This window comes from Aplidium turbinatum, chromosome 15, assembly GCF_918807975.1.
Source record: "Aplidium turbinatum chromosome 15, kaAplTurb1.1, whole genome shotgun sequence".
In the NCBI taxonomy this organism is placed as follows: domain Eukaryota; kingdom Metazoa; phylum Chordata; class Ascidiacea; order Aplousobranchia; family Polyclinidae; genus Aplidium; species Aplidium turbinatum.
Window position 1 is genome coordinate 3,911,816 of NC_137486.1, and position 19,677 is coordinate 3,931,492.

Below are 19,677 nucleotides of genomic sequence, written 5' to 3' on the forward strand. Positions count from 1 at the left end.
ACAATCATAGCCATGACAAAACCTGTCATTTTCCCACTTACAGAAGTGAGTAAAATAAGCAATATTTGCATCTAGACATATTTTTGGCTTGTTTTGCCGGAGATTAGATATGTATGTTAAGCACAATTTATGCAATAAAAATGTAAAATATGTAAGACTTTCCAACTGCATCCTGGAGGTAGTCTCATCAAATGGTCGTTAGGTTTTTTGTATTCAACAGGATCTTTCGCCAAAAGACTTACCGTTTTACTTGCAAAATTAAACTTGGCGAAAAACAAAACAAACTAAAATTTATATTGGCACATCAAATGAACAGCTTACAACGTAGAATCCATAAAAAAATCTTTATAATTTGAATGGAACATGCAATTGCACCAAACGATACTTCCTCCGGGGTGCAGTTGAAAAGTCTTACATATTACATTATTATTGCATAAACTGTGTTGAACCTACATACCTAATCTCCGATTAAACAAGCCAAACATATGTCTAGGTGCAAATATTGCTTATTTTACTTACTTCTGGAAATGGGAAGATGACAGGTTTGTTATAGCTATGATTGTAACAATTCAGACTCTAAGAAATTTCCTCAAATAGCAACATATTTGGCCGTGTTCTAGTAGGTCATGCTTCAGCTTATTCAAATAGAATTGATGATTCCAAATTGATGGTTACATAATATTAAAATCAAAACCTGCAAGCCTAAACCTTATACTGATGTTCTGCCACGATTTCCAACAATGTAGGCTACTGATACAAAATTCAAGAAATACATGGATATATATCAAGTAAATTACAACAGTTCAACAAGTTTCTTTAAATTAACATTCTTGACTGAAAATCTGCATAATTTAGTTTGTAAAATTTCAAAAATAACTTTTTTACTTGTTGAAATTTTGAAAAAAAAATGTATGTTTGGCTTCTTGTATAAACGATAAAAATTGTGGTTTACTACTGTAACTTCGTAAAATTTGTGCATTAAATGTGTATAAAGTTCATACATGCTATAGTGAAACTGTGTATGCTTTAGTTCGTAAAACTTAATTTTTAACTTGTTGAGATTTTAGACAACTTTTCTAAAAATTTGGGCACAAATTTTAAGATTATTTTTGTTTAAAATTTAAATGATCAAAGTTATGGCTTCATAAAATTTTGTGAAAGTAGTGTAATATATTTAATAAGACGGATTCACATGTTTACAATATGTTTTCCATAACACGAGTCTCAACATAATGCCGATTCGATGTTCTGCGCATGTCTCGTTTTGAGCAGGATTTTCATCTTGACAATCAAGATTCTAATACAGCGTGGTCCAACTACAGGCCCGCGGGCCGCATGCGGCCCGCGGATAGAATTTTTGCGGCCCGCGAGCTTTCACAGTATTGATTTAATTTGTATTTATGTTACAGAAAGTAATTTTAATTAGAACAAGTATAGCATTTGGACAAAAAGTGTCAAAAATTTAATTCAAAGTTGTAGACAGCAGGGCCTATACTGTTTCAACCTATCAGGTCTCGTCAGTACAACTGGGCTTCTTAAAGGCTGATATATACCTAGTGTTAAAGGCTGATATGTAGGCCTACCTTATGTACCTAAACTTCCTGTGCAATCTTGCTTTCCTTACAGACATGACAATGCACATGAATGTGTTAAACCTAAATTTGCAGGGGCAAAATGAAACCTCAGAGTGCTTCTGGAAATTAGTCAGCAAGGATAGATTTCCCAAACTGAAAATTTTTGCATTAAAATGCACTCAATGTTTGGAAGCACATACATGTGTGAGAGTACATTTTCTAGAATTCAGCAAGTCAAGTCTAAAAACAGAAATCGAACGATAGACGAAATATTGGAAGATAGTCTCCGACTTGCTACCACTAACATTGAAATTGATGTAGAAATGATAGTATCAGAGAAACCTCGACCACAGGAATCTCACTGATAGAGCTTTGAAGTAAATTTCAATTTGCTATTAATTTTAACAATTTCGATTTTTAACAACTTTAACAATTTTGATTACGCACTCACTATCATTTTATTGGAAATGGCCCGCATGTTGTTACGTTTTTGTAAAGTGGCCCGTAAGTTAAAAGTAGTTGGACCACGCTGTTCTAATATATCACATCTCCCTTATTTACACAGAAGCATATTTTACAAAACCGGAATGAAACAATGAATGAATAGGCCTACACATTACACAAGAATGAAACGATGCATTGAACATGCGGTGTGTCTTGCAAGTAGTTGTAAGCTTATAGGCTACCTTGAAAATACTGCATGAAATATGTGCAAAGGTAAGGCTGAAACTGTAGGCTACAGGTTTTAGGCTACAAAGTTTGAGAGATGGATATCTTAGAGAAAAAAATCAAAAAAATGCAGTTGGAGCTGATTTGGCGAAAACTTTAAACATTGCAAACTTGAACTGTTTAAAAGGTACAGATAGCCTATGTTTGATATTTATCACAGTGGTTCTATAAATTTATTGGTAGGAGGTCTATTTGTCAGCATCTTTAACATAATTTCCAGTTATGACTGAGTATTATTGTTGTATAGCAATTAGCAATAGGTTATTTTTCTTTACTGTTAACTGTAACCAGGGCCAGTGCACCCATTTGGCGAACTAGGCGGTCGCCTGGGGCGCAGACTCAAAGGGGTGCTTTTTTGCAGTTTTGTCACTTTTTTAAGCCTTTTTTTTAAGCTGTTTTGTGCTTCGAGTGTTATCGCACGACCTGTATTCTTAGGCCTACAGCCTGCTGTAATAAACAAATTGGCTCTGAAGCTTTGAGCCTGTAAGTTTGGTTGGCTCGTCTGGAAACACGGACTAGCTTTTGCAAAGCCGTCGCAAGAGCCGTGAGGTTTTTTTAAACCTTAAATGAGGAGTTGTTTGATAGTACAGAAGTTGATGATTGCAAGTAAAAGGCTGCTCACTGCTTGAAGGGGCTTATCGTTTGACTCTCATCAGAAGCTGTCGTCAGAATAAAATAAACCTAAATATGGTGAAATATTTGTTCTTTTATGCCAGCTCTTTCGTTAACTTGAATTTTTCTGATCAGCCAAAATTGACATTTTGTTTTTCTTTTTTCCTTCTACTATAAATACTTTACCACAATTTGGTTTATTTTATTCGGACGATATCCCTCAGTGGTCGAGTGGTTTCGCCTTCGACTTTTGGTGCTGGTAGACCTGAGATCGATTCAAGATTGGGTCAAACCGAACACTTTAAAAACGGTACAGATTCTGTTCTTTCTTGCATAAAGCAATAAGGATAATAAAGCTTTGGTCAAGAGTTTGCTTTTTTGAACCATAGACAAGCAAAACAAAGTGACCTTAGCGGGTTTAACATAGTGTATTAGCCTACTCACAAAACAAAATATATCACATAATAACTCAAACGTCTGCAGACGTTGAATCAATGTAAAAAACGACTGATTTGTTATCTGGGAAATAGCCATCTGTGGTGCCGCAGAAGCAAAATACACAAGAGAAGTCAAAACTTTTTCATTGGAAATTACTCTCCGAACTCTTAGAAGATTTCGAAGTAAATTTAGCTAATCGTTGTTTCCTCAGTTCATCAGGATCTGCTGCTACATCATCACTATCTTCTAATGGAGGGTCCGGCCCGGTTGCTGTTTCTATAATTTGCAAAATATATGATTTTAGCAGACGCAGTGATGTCGCTTAAATATGTCCAGAAAAACTGTCTTTAAATCGCTGCAAACTGGAAGCCAGATTACAAGTCACACATCGATTACTCTTGCAATCTTGCATTGGTTAAAGGAAATTGGAAGGGTTTCGTGTACCGCAAAACCACAAGCTACAAAAGAATTAGGACAATAGCTCATTGTAGTCTTGAAATGCTTTGTATTTGTCAATTTTGTTTTCATACTGGAAAACGTGGGATATAACTGTTGATCAGTAATAGCCACAAATACAGTACTTTCTAGTCATAAAACAATTCCTAACATAGCCTCATCTTTACTCGCTCGATAGCACCATGTAGCGATGAATGGATATGTTTGGACGGGATGATTAGAATGATTTGCTTATTTTTGATGCTGCATCACAGACACAATACTCAACAGCTGATATAACGAGCTGCTGTAAATGTCAAGCCTAGTCAATTAAAACCCTTGACAGATGAACTTTATCTCAAGAGGATAAATTAACTCTCTACTGAGAACCCGTTAGAGTCTAACTTTCAGATGAACAGTATGTAGTAGTTTTGACGCAATTATACATCAATATTACCATAGACATTCGAAGCCGAGTTTTACAACTGCATGCTCTTCCTAACACCAACTAAAACATTTTAAAGTCATCAAAGAGAAGTTGGGTATACAAGTAAACATGGCGACAATATGCAGCTTCAAATTTGACTTCACGCTGATCTGTTAGCAGTCAAAATCAATCATTCAATCATTTTTATTTTTCGTCATTAACGCGTCCGGGACGAAAAAGATACTAACTACAAAAATCGATATAGACCTACCAGCACGTTAATGAACGGGAAAAGGTGGCAAAACCTTGAAAGGTTTAAAACGTGCCTGAGTGGAAAATCATGTAGTAAGCTATATGTCAGTATAGTTAGCACGGCCATAAAACCGCTAGTATAAGTTGATAAATTGAGTATTAATTAAATATAGTCTTTGTGTATATTTTGTGTTATTTTGAGTTACTTTTGTGCCATTGTTACCAAAAAACAATGGACTAAATTTTGGCACTTGTGCTATAAATCCAAAAAGCGTCAGGCGAAATAGATAATATTGAAAGATTTGTCATTTTTTTAACGTAAAATTTGGAGTTTTGCAGTGATTTGAGATTCAGTGATCACATTCGGGCAATTTGGGATCTCAAAACTAACGCTTCAAAGGGATATAAAGTAAATTTAGATTAGAGTTCAAAATCGAAATTACATCAGCCTCCAGTTTGCACGTTGGCAAGGTCTGTGTATAGATCGCTGCAGTCGTATACAACTGTTTTGGATTGTATAAAAAATTACCCGTCAAAGATAGGCTAGTGTTTTTAATGATGCAATCCTAAGAAAGTTTATGTGATACAGCATATAAGTTAAAGATTATAGAGTTCTTCTCGGCCTATCTTAAAATATTAATTAACTACAGTTTCGTGCCTGGAATGTTAGACCTATTTTAGGGTTTATTTGAGGCGACGATTTCAAAAAATATAATAATCAGTTTTTTCATTAGCTGTATTTTTTTATATAAGATAAAGCCTACTCCCCAGTGATGCCCATTGCCCACTATTCGACACAAAGCCACGATAAACTAATGAGTCGTTTGAAGACAATTTAACCTTGTATGTATTCAATGAATTATCGTATTGGGTGATTGGATTGTTTTGTATTAGTTGCGTTGTTTTATTGTTTGCAACTATATTCTAGGGGGGGCATGTGTCATAATCAGTATGCGTAGCTCGGAAGGCAGGCTACATTTTTGTCCTAGAATAGGTGAATTATTTTATTGCGTAATTCTGTTGTGGTGTTTCAACGATTACTGACCGAAAGTAACCTTTAGTTGCGCAATCTGTTATTGTGAAAACTACTTCTAGAACGTTTTTGTGTACGTGTAATTCTAGAAACTTCTTTGACTTGTTGACCAGAAGAATGAATTTTGGGATGTCATATTACTTTAGTCTCTGGAAAGGTTCTGGTCCAAGCAAACCTGTTATAAAAAGTCGCGTGATTTGATTACAATTATTTTTAGAGCTGAGTATTATGGGGATTAGAAGTTAGGCTATATTGAAAAGTATATTGAAGACGATTGTAGAGTTCTAGCTGATATTGAATAGATTGTAAAAGTGGAAGTTATTGCCAATTGTTAAATAGCTGTTGCAAGCAGTAGTGTATATTTATTTTGAAATCGACGAAGACGTTTGCTGTTCAAAATTTGATTTGTTTATGTGCTGGAAGTGGTGAACCATTCGTCAATTTAAAAAAATTTCATCTATCATCTCACAAGTAAAACTATTCGACTATTTATTGGACTTTTTTACGTTTGATATCCCAATAAACTACGTCATTAATCTTTCCAAAGTCTTCCTACATGTAAGAACTAGAAGGAGCTGTGACAACGATTATACCGATACAGATCATGTTGCTTCCTATTGTATCTAATGACAGAGAGTCAAATACTTCACCCTCACACTTATAAAGACACAGTAGTTGTCTATGGTTAATACAAAGCTTTCTTTGTAGGTTTATTGATAACAAAACCATGACGGTTTATTCATTACTTCTATTGTTTGTATATGCTACTTTGACCAGACAAGTAGATAGCCTGCAATGTATGTTCATGGAAGACGTCTCATCAAACGGAATCAACCGAGCAGAATACGAGGAACATGGCATTGAAGAAGGTTCTTGCAGAGGAGATGAACCCATCAGTTGTTATCGAATTGAAATAAAACTTAAATTTACCGACGGAGGTGAAGGTAAGTTAGCTGCAAACAAATAAAAATCTGGGCTGTTTGCATAAAGTTCCTTTGCTTGGCTTTCTTTCATATGAAATTTAATGATTTTAACGCCAATATAAAGTATGCAAGCTGATCAGATTGAATACCCTGCTTTATGCATGAGTCGTCGTCGTTCGTATGAAGCCGTTTAAAGCAAAACTTTTTGATTGAAACAATAGGAAACTTAGACAAACAGTTTTATCTTGAAACAAAATATTACAAATTTCCGAAAAGAAACGAAATGTGTCAAAACAACTTATGCAATTTGATCAAGTGCGATTGTTTCTACAGTAGCCTATGCCTAAATACCAGAAGTCATTGAAATAAGCTTAATCTTTGGAATAGTTGTTTTCAAACTGTTGAAAAAAAACTGGAAGTTGATTAGAATTCAACAGGCCAATAGCGGATTTAAGGGAAGGGCACTTTTCTGTGCTCTCCCCTCTCTGAAAAAGAAGATGTAGATGACAAATTTTATAAATTCTACTGCAACGTAAAAATCACAAAAAGCACAAACAAAAGTTTGTGATTATTCTGTTGAAAAAACAGTGCGACAAGTAGCAAACCGAAACAATTGCAGTTTTCCTAATAAACTCCAAATGAAAAAAAAGTCATCTATAATTAGCTACATGTCCAAAGTTCCTTTTTGGTTGGTTTGGTTTTTGAATCTTTATCCTCGGACTGACAAAGCCTTGATAGGTTATTTCTGGTAGTTTCGCATACTTGTAGAGGCTCTTTACGCATGGCCGGTTACCGAGATTGGCAGAGTGAGGTTTTCCGATAGTTGAAGTGTTGTTGCCGGGGAATTATTCCATTCACTAGATGCCGCTGAATGGAGAGCAGTCCTGAAAGTGCGTTGCTCAAGCGCACACCCCGAGAGTCGAACTTGCGCCGCGTTGTAGGCCTACCTACCTTTCCATATAATCATGGCCGTTAAAAGCATAATTCGGGCCCAGTACCAAGCCAATATGCAAATAGCTTCACACCCATTTTAGTGCTGTGGGAACTTTTTGATTGACTGTATAACAAGTACCATGTTTTTAAGTAACAAATTTAAATTTATGAGAACATTTTGCAGAAACCTATGAGAACTAAAATTTAAAAATGCACTTCAACTGTGAAAATTCAAAACCTAAGTTCCGCTCTCACGGAATCTAGGTCACGCTTCCCCACAAATGCCACTCTCACAATAGGCTATTACTGATAAAAAGATACTGCCTGTAGGCAGAGGTGGGCAAAAAGTAGCGCCTCTCCCGCTACCGCTACTTTTTTGGTAAAAGTAGCGGTAGCGGCGCTACTTTTTAGTTGGAATAATGTCTGCAGTAGCGGCGCTTCTTTTTTTCCAAAGTAGCGGTAGCGGGAGAAGCGCTACTTTTTGCCCACCTCTGCCTGTAGGCCTATATTATGAAATAAGCGGGGAATTGAAAAATCCTCACACTCAGAGACAGACTTTCAAAGAGAATAGACTAAACGACTGGAAAGGAGAAGGTAAAATTTATGACTGGAGAATGTCGCTTTTCTGACACCGGTCGATAAAACTAAATTGGTTAGGGAGATGTGGGACCAATGATACAAGGGGACCAACAATACACAGCTCGTTTTTGATCCCTACTGAAAATTAACTTTTGTTTTGGTAGTTATTGGAACGAGATTATATAAACCTTCTTTGCCATGAGGTTTGAAAGTTAGGTCGTTGCAAACGCAGAAATGAGAGACAAAAGTATGTTTTTGGCAGGCAAAAGTAAAATGTAGTACTTCTGGAAAACTTTCAATATTATGTTCAAGTGTTTATTATAGCAAATGCTAAGTTTTTCATGTACTAGGTAGGATTAAGGTATTCTGCAAGATTGGTAGGCTTTATGAGAGATAATAAGTCGAATTTTGTGAAACCATCGTTTAATTCAAAGTTTTTGAGATGGGGGAGCTTTGAGACACTGTCGATTGAGACCATGTCTCAAAGGTCCCTGTCTGAATTTGAAAGTATTTTTTGCAGAAAATGGCAATGTTAAAGCAATCCGAAGGCTTAACAAGGAATTTTTCAAATGAAGCTTCAAATAATGTTCTGCATGACATTGTTTAATATAACTTATCTGTGAGAAAAGCTGCCAAAAAACATAAATTTGATCATACCACTCTTGGCAAATACTTGAAGGATGGATGAAAAATGAGCCATTTTCTGAAGTGTTCTCACACTTCATTAAATTTATGAATTTCTCCAAATCAATCTAGGTATTTCTGGAAACGTACAATGTGAGAATTCTGTAACTTCTGATGAGCATCACCAAACAGGAGAAACTGAGCCTTGTACCTCAGCTTCCTTACAAAAAAATGATTCGATTTTGTTATCTTCAATACGGCCATATCCAAAAGCAGTTGCAAAGGGAAGAAAGAGAAAATCACGAAAACGTAAATCAGCTGTGAAAATCTTCAGAATCTAGCACAAGCAGTGTTGTGGAAGTTCATCTAGAAACTGACGTTGAGAGTGTTTGCACCGATACCAGTGATGTTTCATGTGAAGCAAATGCATTGCAAAACATAATTCCTGATTGTCTTTCTACTGGAACCTATGTAGTGGCCAAAGTTGATGCAAATGCAGATGGTAAATTTAAACATTTCATCGGCCGGCTTGCACATGGACTTGATCAAGATAATGACTATGAAATTGAGTTATTAAAACTGAATTGAGAAAACATCAGACAAAATGAAGGACTGTTTTGTGTTCCCAGAAAATGAAAATGTGGCTTATGTGTCTCATTGTGATATTGTATGTCTTCTGCCAGACCCAACCTCTGTTGCCAAAACGAAACGCTTGTCTGGTGTTTTGAAATTTGCAATAAACTTGTCACAATATCACATTGCTGTCTGTGACGACCCCTCCCCAGCTAACTGTTACGATACTGTTTAAACAATTTTGTATTGAATCAGCTTGTTCGTTCTTCCATCTGTCCATGTTCGTTCTAGAAACTTCTTGTTTTTTTTTTTTTACACAAAATGTAATCTTTCTTCAGAAAAAGTACAGTTTTCGTGTAAGTAGTAAACCTGTCTCATTGGTCCCATTGGTGTGTTGCAAAGGTCCCACCCAGGTGGGACCAATGATACAAGAAAGTGAACATTTAAAAAGTGAAATATTTTTTTAATCTGTGGTCCAATCCGAAGTCCTAGCTATGCATAAATACAGTAAGAAGATGTGTTTCCCTCAAACGCTTAAGTAGCCCTGTACTGCGAAAATCACGCGCGACAACGGAAAAAATATTTGTTTCATTGGTCCCACATCTCCCCCTACTTTTCAATTTCCGGAATAAGAACTTTTAACTTTGAGTAATAATAAATATATTTAATACTACAAAAAAAAACAGTTTAGGGTTTAGTTCTAAAGCTGTCTTTTGGTTATTAAAAGGATACCGTAATTTAGTCTGTCTAGGGGTAGCCTATGATTAGGCTACCTACAAAAATTAAACAAGTTAAATGTAATACTGCTCTAGTATCGAACCGACGTCCGTGCAAGCTCTCTAAGCTTTCAGGCATAGCCTATACCCGACAGAATGATAATAATGAAAAAAAGGAAAAGCCAGTAGTCATAAATTCTTTCCTTTTGTGAAAAGTGATAAATTTTGAAAAATGCGACAAAAAATGCTTCTAGGTAGGGGAAGGTATGGACTGATGAGCCACTTTTTCACATTAAAAGCTATAGTTGGTTAACTAATCACTCTATGATGACGAAACTTCCACACAACATAGTGTGATCACTTCAGTATATTGTGTAAAAAATTCATCTACATATAATTATAGGATCAACAAAAATATTTGACAACATTGACGGTGATCAGAGTGATTCAAGGGTGCAAACGCGTTTGGACCCTTGAACCACCGGGTATGGACCCTTGAACCACTCTGATAAGTTTGACTTTAAAGATATTTAGAGCAAACTTTTATGATACAATAAATACACTGTCAAATGCGCACACTGCTAACAGTTTGCAGAAATAGATTAAGCAATATTAAACTGCGAAAAGTCGGTTCAAAACCTTTTAATGTCAACTGTTTGTTTTGTCGTTCCTGCAAGTGGTGGGGGGAGGACAAAAACAATTGATGAGGCATCACCAGCTTCGCTAGTCATTTTATAATACTTTACACTCTACTTACAATACACAATAATTTCTAAAATAAAAAATAAATGAAACATGTTTATTGTCCCTCAATTAGGCATTGTGCTAACCCATGAACTATGTGGTACAAGGGACAACACTTTTGGTGGATCATCGGTCAGAACTGTTGGTGACAAAGTTCCATCTTAGCTTTACTTAATTAGAATGAAGTAAAGTCTAAATAAACTGTACTAAATCCTGCACTATATAGCCCATAACAATTTCTGAATTTTATATCTTGATGCTAGCTGTATTTAAGTTTCTGTAAAGCTCCAAACGCAAATGAGAAATTTTACTAAAACACCTCAAAATCACACCCCGCCCTCTAACTTGCAAAATTTTAAAAGATTCAATCTAATACTTTCCAAGAAATACTATTGAACTAAATGCAACTTATTTAATTGATAAAAAATCTACTATAAGGTTTTATTCGAATTTGGAAGGGGGTGGTTCATGGGTCAGGTATGGTCATGGGTCCATACCTTCCCCTATATCTGGCGCTTTCGTCGTTTCAAGGTGCGTGTGCGTTTCGAGTGGGCATCGAAACACGACATGGCTTGAATTTCAAACCAATGCTTGTCACAAAGAACATGTTACAAAAGAACCCAACGTGTTCAATTATGAAAAGCTAACTCAAATTTTCTGAAACTTGCATTCTGTTGGTTGAGCATGAATTTATATTTATCAGCCTTTGTCACTTTATACAAAAGCTGACACTCATAAGCCTGCAACTGCTGACTGGAAGCATGGACGTCGTTATAATAGCATCTGGACTGGAAGCAAAACGCTAGGCCTCATCTTGCAGGACAAACAGGATTGCCATATTGGTGGTTTTAACACCAAATTTTAGAAATTTGACGTTTTTTAATAGATTTTTAGATTAATATATGGCACGGTCGCAACACCTTAGGCTATGGTAGTAATTATGATGTTGACGAAATCACCCCAAAATACAATAGGCTATTATGAAAAGCATCACCAACACTCGGGAAAAGATGCCTTTTCAAACCTGATGTTTTGTAAATAGGCCACTGCGCATCGATAAAAAAGTTTTTTTTTTAAACTACTAATAAATTAAAAAACGTCAAAAATATACCGAAATCAAAGTAGCCTGCCAAACGCATTAAAATTTGTTTGTTTGTCATATCTTTATCCTGCATTGCGGGAAAGCGGACTTGAGCGCTATGCATCGGTGTTCGCCTGCCGACATACACCTGACCCACGCTGCAGCTGACGGCGGCAATGTCTGTTTCCGGTTGTCTACTCTACTTATGACTGAAATTTGGTACTACCAATTACTCGAAATCGACCACTGGGTAGAGGCAATTATTGTAAATTTTCTTGCCCAGAGAAACAACAGCAAGTGCGGGTGGGTGGCTGGAGTCGAACATGCAGGCTCTCGACTGCGAGCCCAACGCGCTAACCACTCGGGCACTGCTGTGTTAAAACCACCAATATGGCAATCTTGTTTGTCGTACAAGATGAGGCCTAGCGTTTGGCTTCCAGTTCAGATGCTATTATAACGACGTTTACGCTGGAAGCAATAACAAAATCTACTCACCAACCAAAAGATTAAGTGGTTATCATCCTTTCTTGCGCATCATCGTACCCCTATTCTTAGCCCCCGTTGCGTTTTTCTGAACACATGTAATTTAAAACTTTTCCGAAAATTCAAATTGTGGACATTAGTAAAATGTAACGAACAGAGTAGTTTACCTTACTTGCAATAAAAATGCATTTTCAAAAGTAATAAAAAGCTTAACGTTTTGCTTCCATTATGTTGTTTCAGGGTTATTCACACACGGTGCTTGCGGACCTTCTGTCGATTGCCCACTTGTAACCTGCCATGGTGCCAGAAGTTGGTCACCGGACAGCACTTTCATTGCATCTACAGGGTATGTAGGCTAGTTGAAAAAAATGTGCACTGAAAAATTTTTATGAATGAAAAACATCGGACTTTTATTATAGCAACAATGCGGGAAAAAAATCAAGACAGAAATCATTCGATCAGTAGCGTTGACAGGGAAGTTCAGGGGGTAATTTTGGACCAGGGATCGGGATAATTTTTAGGGTTTGGAACCTTTCCAAGGAGCCCTAGTGCTTTTTTCAGAATAAATGTCTTGATGTGAGGCCGAAGGATCTCATTGGTACCGGGCCCAAGATATCAACGACCCTGTATTCGACTATTGTGGGAAACATCGTTGTAGAGTGGAGCAGGCGTTTGCCCGATTTTCAGAAAATGACGTGGATTCCAATAAGTTTCATTTTTCACAAAAGTTTCGCAGTGAAATGGATTCGAAGTTTACTTTAGCAACTTTGCAGTTTAGTTAAATCAAATAAGTCCCGTATAGTTCTGTTTATAGAAGAAAAAAGTGAAAACTGTGCCCTACCCTTCAACTATTTATTGTTGCATGCATTGAATTGACTAATGACTATAGTCGCTATAGGATCATATGAATTCAGAATTCTATTCTGGAGTGGAGTGGATTCTTTGTTCAATAGAACACCTCCAATCCTCCATTCGCCATTCCTTCCAGTGCTGCGGTGGAGAGACTTTTGTCCGTTGGAAATGACGTGCCGAAGCCAAGAGGGCAGGACTCAGTGACTCGCATTTTAAAATGCTCTGTTTTTGAAAGATTCATAGCAATAAATTTCAATTAAAACGTTTTCTACAACAAAGTTGAAATGGCAGCGCAAACAAATGATATCTTTCGTTTTTAGGATCATTTTGACGTCACAAAGTTCTGTGTCCGTTTGAGAGAAAAGTAGCCGAAGAAGTGGCGCTAGCGCGCGCTACTTCAGCCCGAGTAACGGTAGCAGGTAGCGAGCTACTTTGAAAGTAGCAGATGCCCACCTCTGAATTTAATGTTATGTATTCCTGTTTGTTATCCTTTCATAATGGAATGAATCTTTATAACTTAGTAGGCTAGGATTGACGCTTGAAGATGAACACGAACATGGCGTCCTTGCCTTTGCGTAGGCCTACACTCATCTGAAGCTTTAGCTATCGGTCATAAAAACTCATCCGCTAAACAATTATTAAAAACGTCTTTGTTTATATTTCAGTGAATGCGTCTTTGATTGCTGCCAAACAGACTACTGCAACAACGAAACACTATTTGCAAATCCTGTAACTGCCGTGCCCACACATAGTACTGCCATTAACCCCCCATATAAAGTTTCTACTAGTAGACCTACACATTCAGTTTCTACTGGACACACAAATGCAGTTTCTACTGGACACACAAATGCAGTTTCTACTGGACACGCAAATGCAGTTTCTACTGGACACACCAATACAATGTCTACAGATGGAGGATCAGCCAGCAACGTATCGGACAAGATTGTGATATTATTGCTCATGCTTGTTGCAGTGTGCGCTGCTCACTAAATACATTGAAACTGTTAGCCCATACACGAAGCATTCAGTTCAAACGTTGTTAGATTTGAAACTTTTTATATTTTATGAGCAAGTTTTAAACGAATTGCTTATCAATTACCTGGTCGACTGTTTATTTGCAGACCTTGCTGTTCCACATTACAAGCGATTTCACTCGCCGAAACCACTCGTCAAACCCAAATAGTCAAGACAATGGGGCTTGTAGCTTTTACTTATGGTTTTACTTCACTCGCGATTTCATTTCGTCCTGTTTTTACAGAGGAAATTATAAAATGTTGCAAGAGACGTTGCAGATCGTCTGAATGTAACGCTCGCCTGAAATATAATATAGATTCTATTTGAATAAGAGCCTTAGATAATCCCAATAAGGGTGAAATAGCCTGTTATGGTTTTTTTACCGTTGGGTTGTATGCTGACTAGATATTGAAGAAACTGATTGCGAATCATTCCCAATCCCAACATTGGTGTGTTCTACTACAAATTGCGTTCATTTTATCCGTTTGATAACTTGATGAAGTTATGTAAAAGTACGGTACCGAATATTCATAAAGCACCACTTGTGAAGTTGTGAATGAACCTCAAAGCTTCAGACTGCTAAGTGCTAAGCGGCGCCAGCACAGCACGTAAAAATAAATCATACCTATGGCCTAATTCTTGGTCTCAAAAATTCATTGTAATCATGCTTATAGGCTCAATAATACTTTAATGTTAATTTCTTCCTAGAACAGACTGAGTGCTCTGGTCAGGCCAAAATAAGTCATGCAACAGATTAGATTTGTAAAGTCTTATAAAAATAAATAAGTAAGTTTTGGTGCTACTTCTAAGCTTCAACTAATCGCTGCTTCTTCCAATTGTTGCTGATTAAACGCAAAATGAGCCAGGAGAGGCACAATGTTCACAATTCCATTGTTTTACAATGGTTACAGTAAAAGAGAGACTTGTTTTTGATCTTTGTATTGTATTGGGCGCATATTAGATTTTGAAGAAAGTGTAAGTCACAAACTTTAATTTTTAGCAACCGATTTTTGCGTCCCTATCAATGTGGTGCCCATGGCTCGAGCCATGTCTGCCATACCCTAGGTACACCACTGCTTGGTTGACAGCGCGAGATAACATATTTATAAAGTATAATCTTAAATTTTTGTAATATTACGATTCAATACAAGAGCCACAGAATTTATTTTGTCGAGCCGCAGTTTGCCCACCGTTGTAAGTAGGCTATATGTCTGTAGTTAGGCAGCAGTGGCCGAGTGGTTAGCGCGTTGGGCTCGCAGTCGAGAGCCTGCATGTTCGACTCCAGCCACCCACCCGCACTTGCTGTTGTTTCTCTGGGCAAGAAACTTTACAATAATTGCCTCTACCCAGTGATCGATTTCGAGTAATGAGTAGTACCAAATTTAAGTCATAAGTAGAGTAGACAACCTGAAACAGACATTGCCGTCGGCTGCAGCGTGGGTCAGGTGTACGTCGGAAGGCGAACACCGATGCATAGCGCTCAAGTCCGCTTTCCCGCAATGCAGGATAAAGATAATAAAAACAAACAAACAAAGTTAGCACGGCCACAAAACGTGTTTGTTTATAATAATATAATCACTTAGCATGGAAGTTGAGAATCAAGCAATCGGATTTCACAAGCGTTACTACAGGTCTCATGGTGTAACGGTTAGCACTCAGGACTTTGAATCCTGCGATCCGAGTTCAAATCTCGGTCAGACCTAACATTTTTTTATTTCATTAGATTTTGAGTCACGTGGCAGTGATGGCGGAAAAATATCAATATTCATACCAGCAAATACAGTGATACGGATGTTAGTTGAATCAGGGGTTCTTAAACTTGTTTGGCTGCGTGCCCCTTGACATCACTTGTAAAATTTTATGCCTCCCTTTTTGTTTTAGTTACAGTCAAACTACATAAGTTTTACAGTTTTTATACTTTAAAAGTTTATTTTCTATTTTCCATCTTAGAGTGTCGACTAGAGTTAGACTAAGTGTCGTTAGTGATGGTACTATCATTTTGTAAAGTAATACTCATCTAAAGTAACACAGCGGGCGCTATACTCATCACTAACTGGTTCCCAGAGGTGGGCAGTAGCGCGCTACTCTTTTGGTAAAAGTAGCGGTAGCGGCGCTACTATTTAGTGGGAGTAGCGGCTGCAGTAGCGGTGCTATTTTTTTTTCAAAGTAGCGGTAGCGGGAGAGGCGCTACTTTTTTTTAGTCGGACTCCCGCTACCGCTACCCGCTACTTTTTAATTTAAAGCGAAAAAAATACTCGTTTTTTTCGCAACACTGGCGTTGTCAAGCAGCTATATTATAAGATAAGTTATAGCCTGTATAATCGGTTTGGTTGCAAAGTTTTGGTCTTTTGGGAATCTCGTTTTCTAGTGTGGAGCTGCAATCCTGCAATCAAGGTATGAAATCGATAATGATCATTTTAATCTTTCTTCATCGTGTGTCACACTCCCGTAGCCCAGAGCATCACGCAGGCTCTTGCTCTATCGTTGAACTCGGCCAAATCCTGTGCAGAGCACCTTGCTTTTAGGTCAGGGCATTCGAGTAGATGTTGCATTGTTTGCTCCTGTCCGCATTTGCAACTTGTGCTCCCCATGGAATACCCCCAGTGTCTCATCAAGGTTTTACACTTGCCAATACCAGTTCTTAAGCGGTTGAGGCATCGCCAATACTTCCACGGTTCACGTTTTCCGGGAGGAAGGCTCTCCATGGGTGTGAGCTCCATATTGGCCAGTGTCGGTCCGGCTGCTAGTCCCTCCTGCCATAGTTGAACCCGCACATTGGCGGCGAGATCGTCTTGACCTAATGGGACAACTGAAGCAAGGAAACTTTTTCTTGACTTCAGACGCCTGTGTGCTGGAGTTTGGCCATACAGTGGGTGCTGTCTCAAATCTATGTCCTGACAAGATCTTTCCTTTCTGCTGGTCACGCTTCTTCTGATGTTGGGGGGAGCAATTCCAGACAGAATGTGCAGCGACGTGATGTTGGTTGGTTTGAGACAACCTGTAATCAGACGGCAGCTTTGGTTCAATATGGGGTCAATTTTCTTGGCATGTGCTAAGCGTTCCCACACTGGGCAAGCATATTCTGCAACCGAATAGCATAAGGCTAAAGCAGTTGACCGTATCATTTTAATAATAGCCTGGCCGAAGTAAAGTTGTGTATAGTTTATATAGAATATAGACTACATGCAGTGAGCATTACCTCATCAGTCATCACCTATGCTAAGATGTCCAAAAATAAGTTTTTTTTTTATCGTATTGGTTAAAGTAAAACTGTTGACAAATGGTTAGCTAGGATATTTGTTGCTGATAAAATTTTCTTACACGATGATTTTTGTTAAAATTCAATTCAATTTATTTTTTCTTTGTCGGAAAACAACAGCAATGATAAAGTTACAAATAGTGAACGGGAACAAAACCAACAAAAGGAAAAGGTGGCAAAACTACAAAAGTTTAAAACGTGCATGCGATGCAAATTTAAAGGTTACGTACACATGGTTTCATACCAGTTGATGAAACCATGCGGGGACGACTGAACCTTATAACCAATATAAAAAAGAAAAATCAACAACACGAGCATTTAAGAATAAACAATGAACATACGGCATATTATTACATATTAAACATATTACATATTATTTACATATTAAACATATTATTTACATATTAAAATAAATAAACATATTAATAAAATCAAATATAGTTATTACTATCTGAAGCCTTTACAAATTGTTTCACCTAACGCAGTGTTTCTCAACCTTTTTTGGCCCAACGCCCCCTTCATGAATTGGCACAATTTTACCGCCCCCCAACAAAAACGATTAATTATAAAAAGCGAATATAAAACAAAAAATGCTGTTAATGCTACAAAAAGTGCTCTATGCCAAGCAAAAAGCCAAGCAGAGCAAATTACATCAAACACAGGCTAGTTACCAGTCTCTAAAACCCTTACAGCCTGTTTTTCTCTAAAAAGGGGACCATCCGACCATCAAAAGGTCCTTATTCAGATAGAATTTTATTTATATTAGAATAAGGGCCTTTTGATGATTCCCTTTTAGGGTGAAACAGGCTGTAAGGGTTTTAGAGACTAGTAACTATATTTGATGAAAAGCAAATATATATTTGCGAGCATGAAAACGGTAGGCCTATAGGCCTACTGCTAGTCAGTGTGAATCTTGGGTTTGGTGAGAAAATGCCAGTTTCTCCACATCCGGTGTAAAGCCAGTGAGAAACATTCGAAGATCACCTCTTATGGATATGTCAAGTGGGTTGGTATTGGTATGCAGCAGAACAACACAGCTGAATTCCTTTTCCACCAGGTATGAGGTAGGAAATGCTACCACGACGATACGAGCTCTTTGACGAAATCGTTACGCTGGGTGGTAGATAGGTCAAACCAGAATGCTCCCTCATAATCAAAACGCCCCCCTTAATCCGAAGTAATCATACCGCCCCCCCTGAAAAGCCAAAACGCCCCCTGGGGGGCGGTACCGCCCCCGTTGAAAACCACTGACCTAACGGATCATCAGAAGGTCTTATTCAAATAGAATCTATTTAAATAGATATTCAAATAGATATTCAATAAATATTAGATATTCAATAGATATTGTAGATATTCAATAGATATTGTAGATATTAGATATTCAATAGATATAGATATTCAATAGATATTCAACAATATTCAAATAGATTCTATTTGAATAAGACCTTCTGATGATCCGTTAGGTGAAACAATTTGTAAAGGCTTCAGATAGTAATAGCTATATTTGATTTAATTCGCTCTGCTTTGTCTTTTTGCTTAGCATTGAGCACTTTTTGTAGTACGGTATTAATAGTTTTCATTGTTGTTAAACATATTAATACATATTAAAAGAAATCATTACAGGGCAATTTTGTGTGATTTGTTTTGCTTAGGCTACAAGTTAGAAGTTACAACATAGTTTATCTTATTTCTAAACAGCTCATTTATTTCTAGCTGACGTCAACTTCTTCGGCGAACGGCTCCGTGTGATGAAGCCTATCTGCCAAGCTTTAGACATTCTCCAGGGCGAGTCCAAGGCGTATTACGGAGTCTTGCTTCCAATCATTACAGTTTGCGCGAAGAAGTTGACGGAGAGCAATGATCTTGTGACCTGTGAGGAGTTGAGAGTGAAAGTCCTTGAAGGGATGAAGAAACGATTCAACAAGTGCTTTTACGACATGAAATGCGTTATGGCATCATGTCTTCACCCCTCCTTCAAGACGTCGTGGCTACAACTTCTGCACTACGTTTCCATGGATGATGCTGACGCACTGCGAAAAAACGTCAAGACAGATGTAACTCGACTGTTGCGGGAGACATCAAGCCAGGTTGATACCGAGAAGAGTGACACCAACACCAGTCATGACTCCGAGGATGAATTTTTTGGTGTGTTAGGCTAATTGGCGCCATCCCGTGAAACGTCGGTGCAGAAGAAAAAAGCAATTGTGGACGCCTTTTTTACGGACAGGAGCAAGTCCTTGAGCTTTTCGAATACCGAGCTAAAACATCTGCTCATTAAATACAACACCTCCATTCCGTCCAGTGCTGCGGTGGAGACTTTTCTGTGTTGGAAAAGATGTGCTAAGCCAAAGTAGGCAGGACTTAGTGACTTTCATTTTGAAATGCTCGTGTTTTTG

General features: G+C 37.6%; 1 protein-coding gene and 1 non-coding gene across 2 annotated transcripts; both read left to right on the plus strand.

Moving 5' to 3' along the window:
- The first annotated feature begins 6,238 nt into the window (after window positions 1–6,238).
- Window positions 6,239–14,551, plus strand: LOC145784896 (uncharacterized). The gene is made up of 3 exons (XM_082596733.1): window positions 6,239–6,444; window positions 12,397–12,502; window positions 13,674–14,551. Exons 1-3 carry the CDS (start codon window positions 6,300–6,302, stop codon window positions 13,996–13,998), a joined length of 576 nt encoding a protein of 191 aa, XP_082452859.1. The 5' UTR covers window positions 6,239–6,299; the 3' UTR covers window positions 13,999–14,551.
- A 1,101-nt stretch (window positions 14,552–15,652) lies between these two features.
- Trnaq-uug (transfer RNA glutamine (anticodon UUG)) lies at window positions 15,653–15,724 on the plus strand. The gene has a single exon. It is a non-coding gene; the product is annotated as a tRNA-Gln (tRNA).
- Window positions 15,725–19,677: the final 3,953 nt, after the last annotated feature.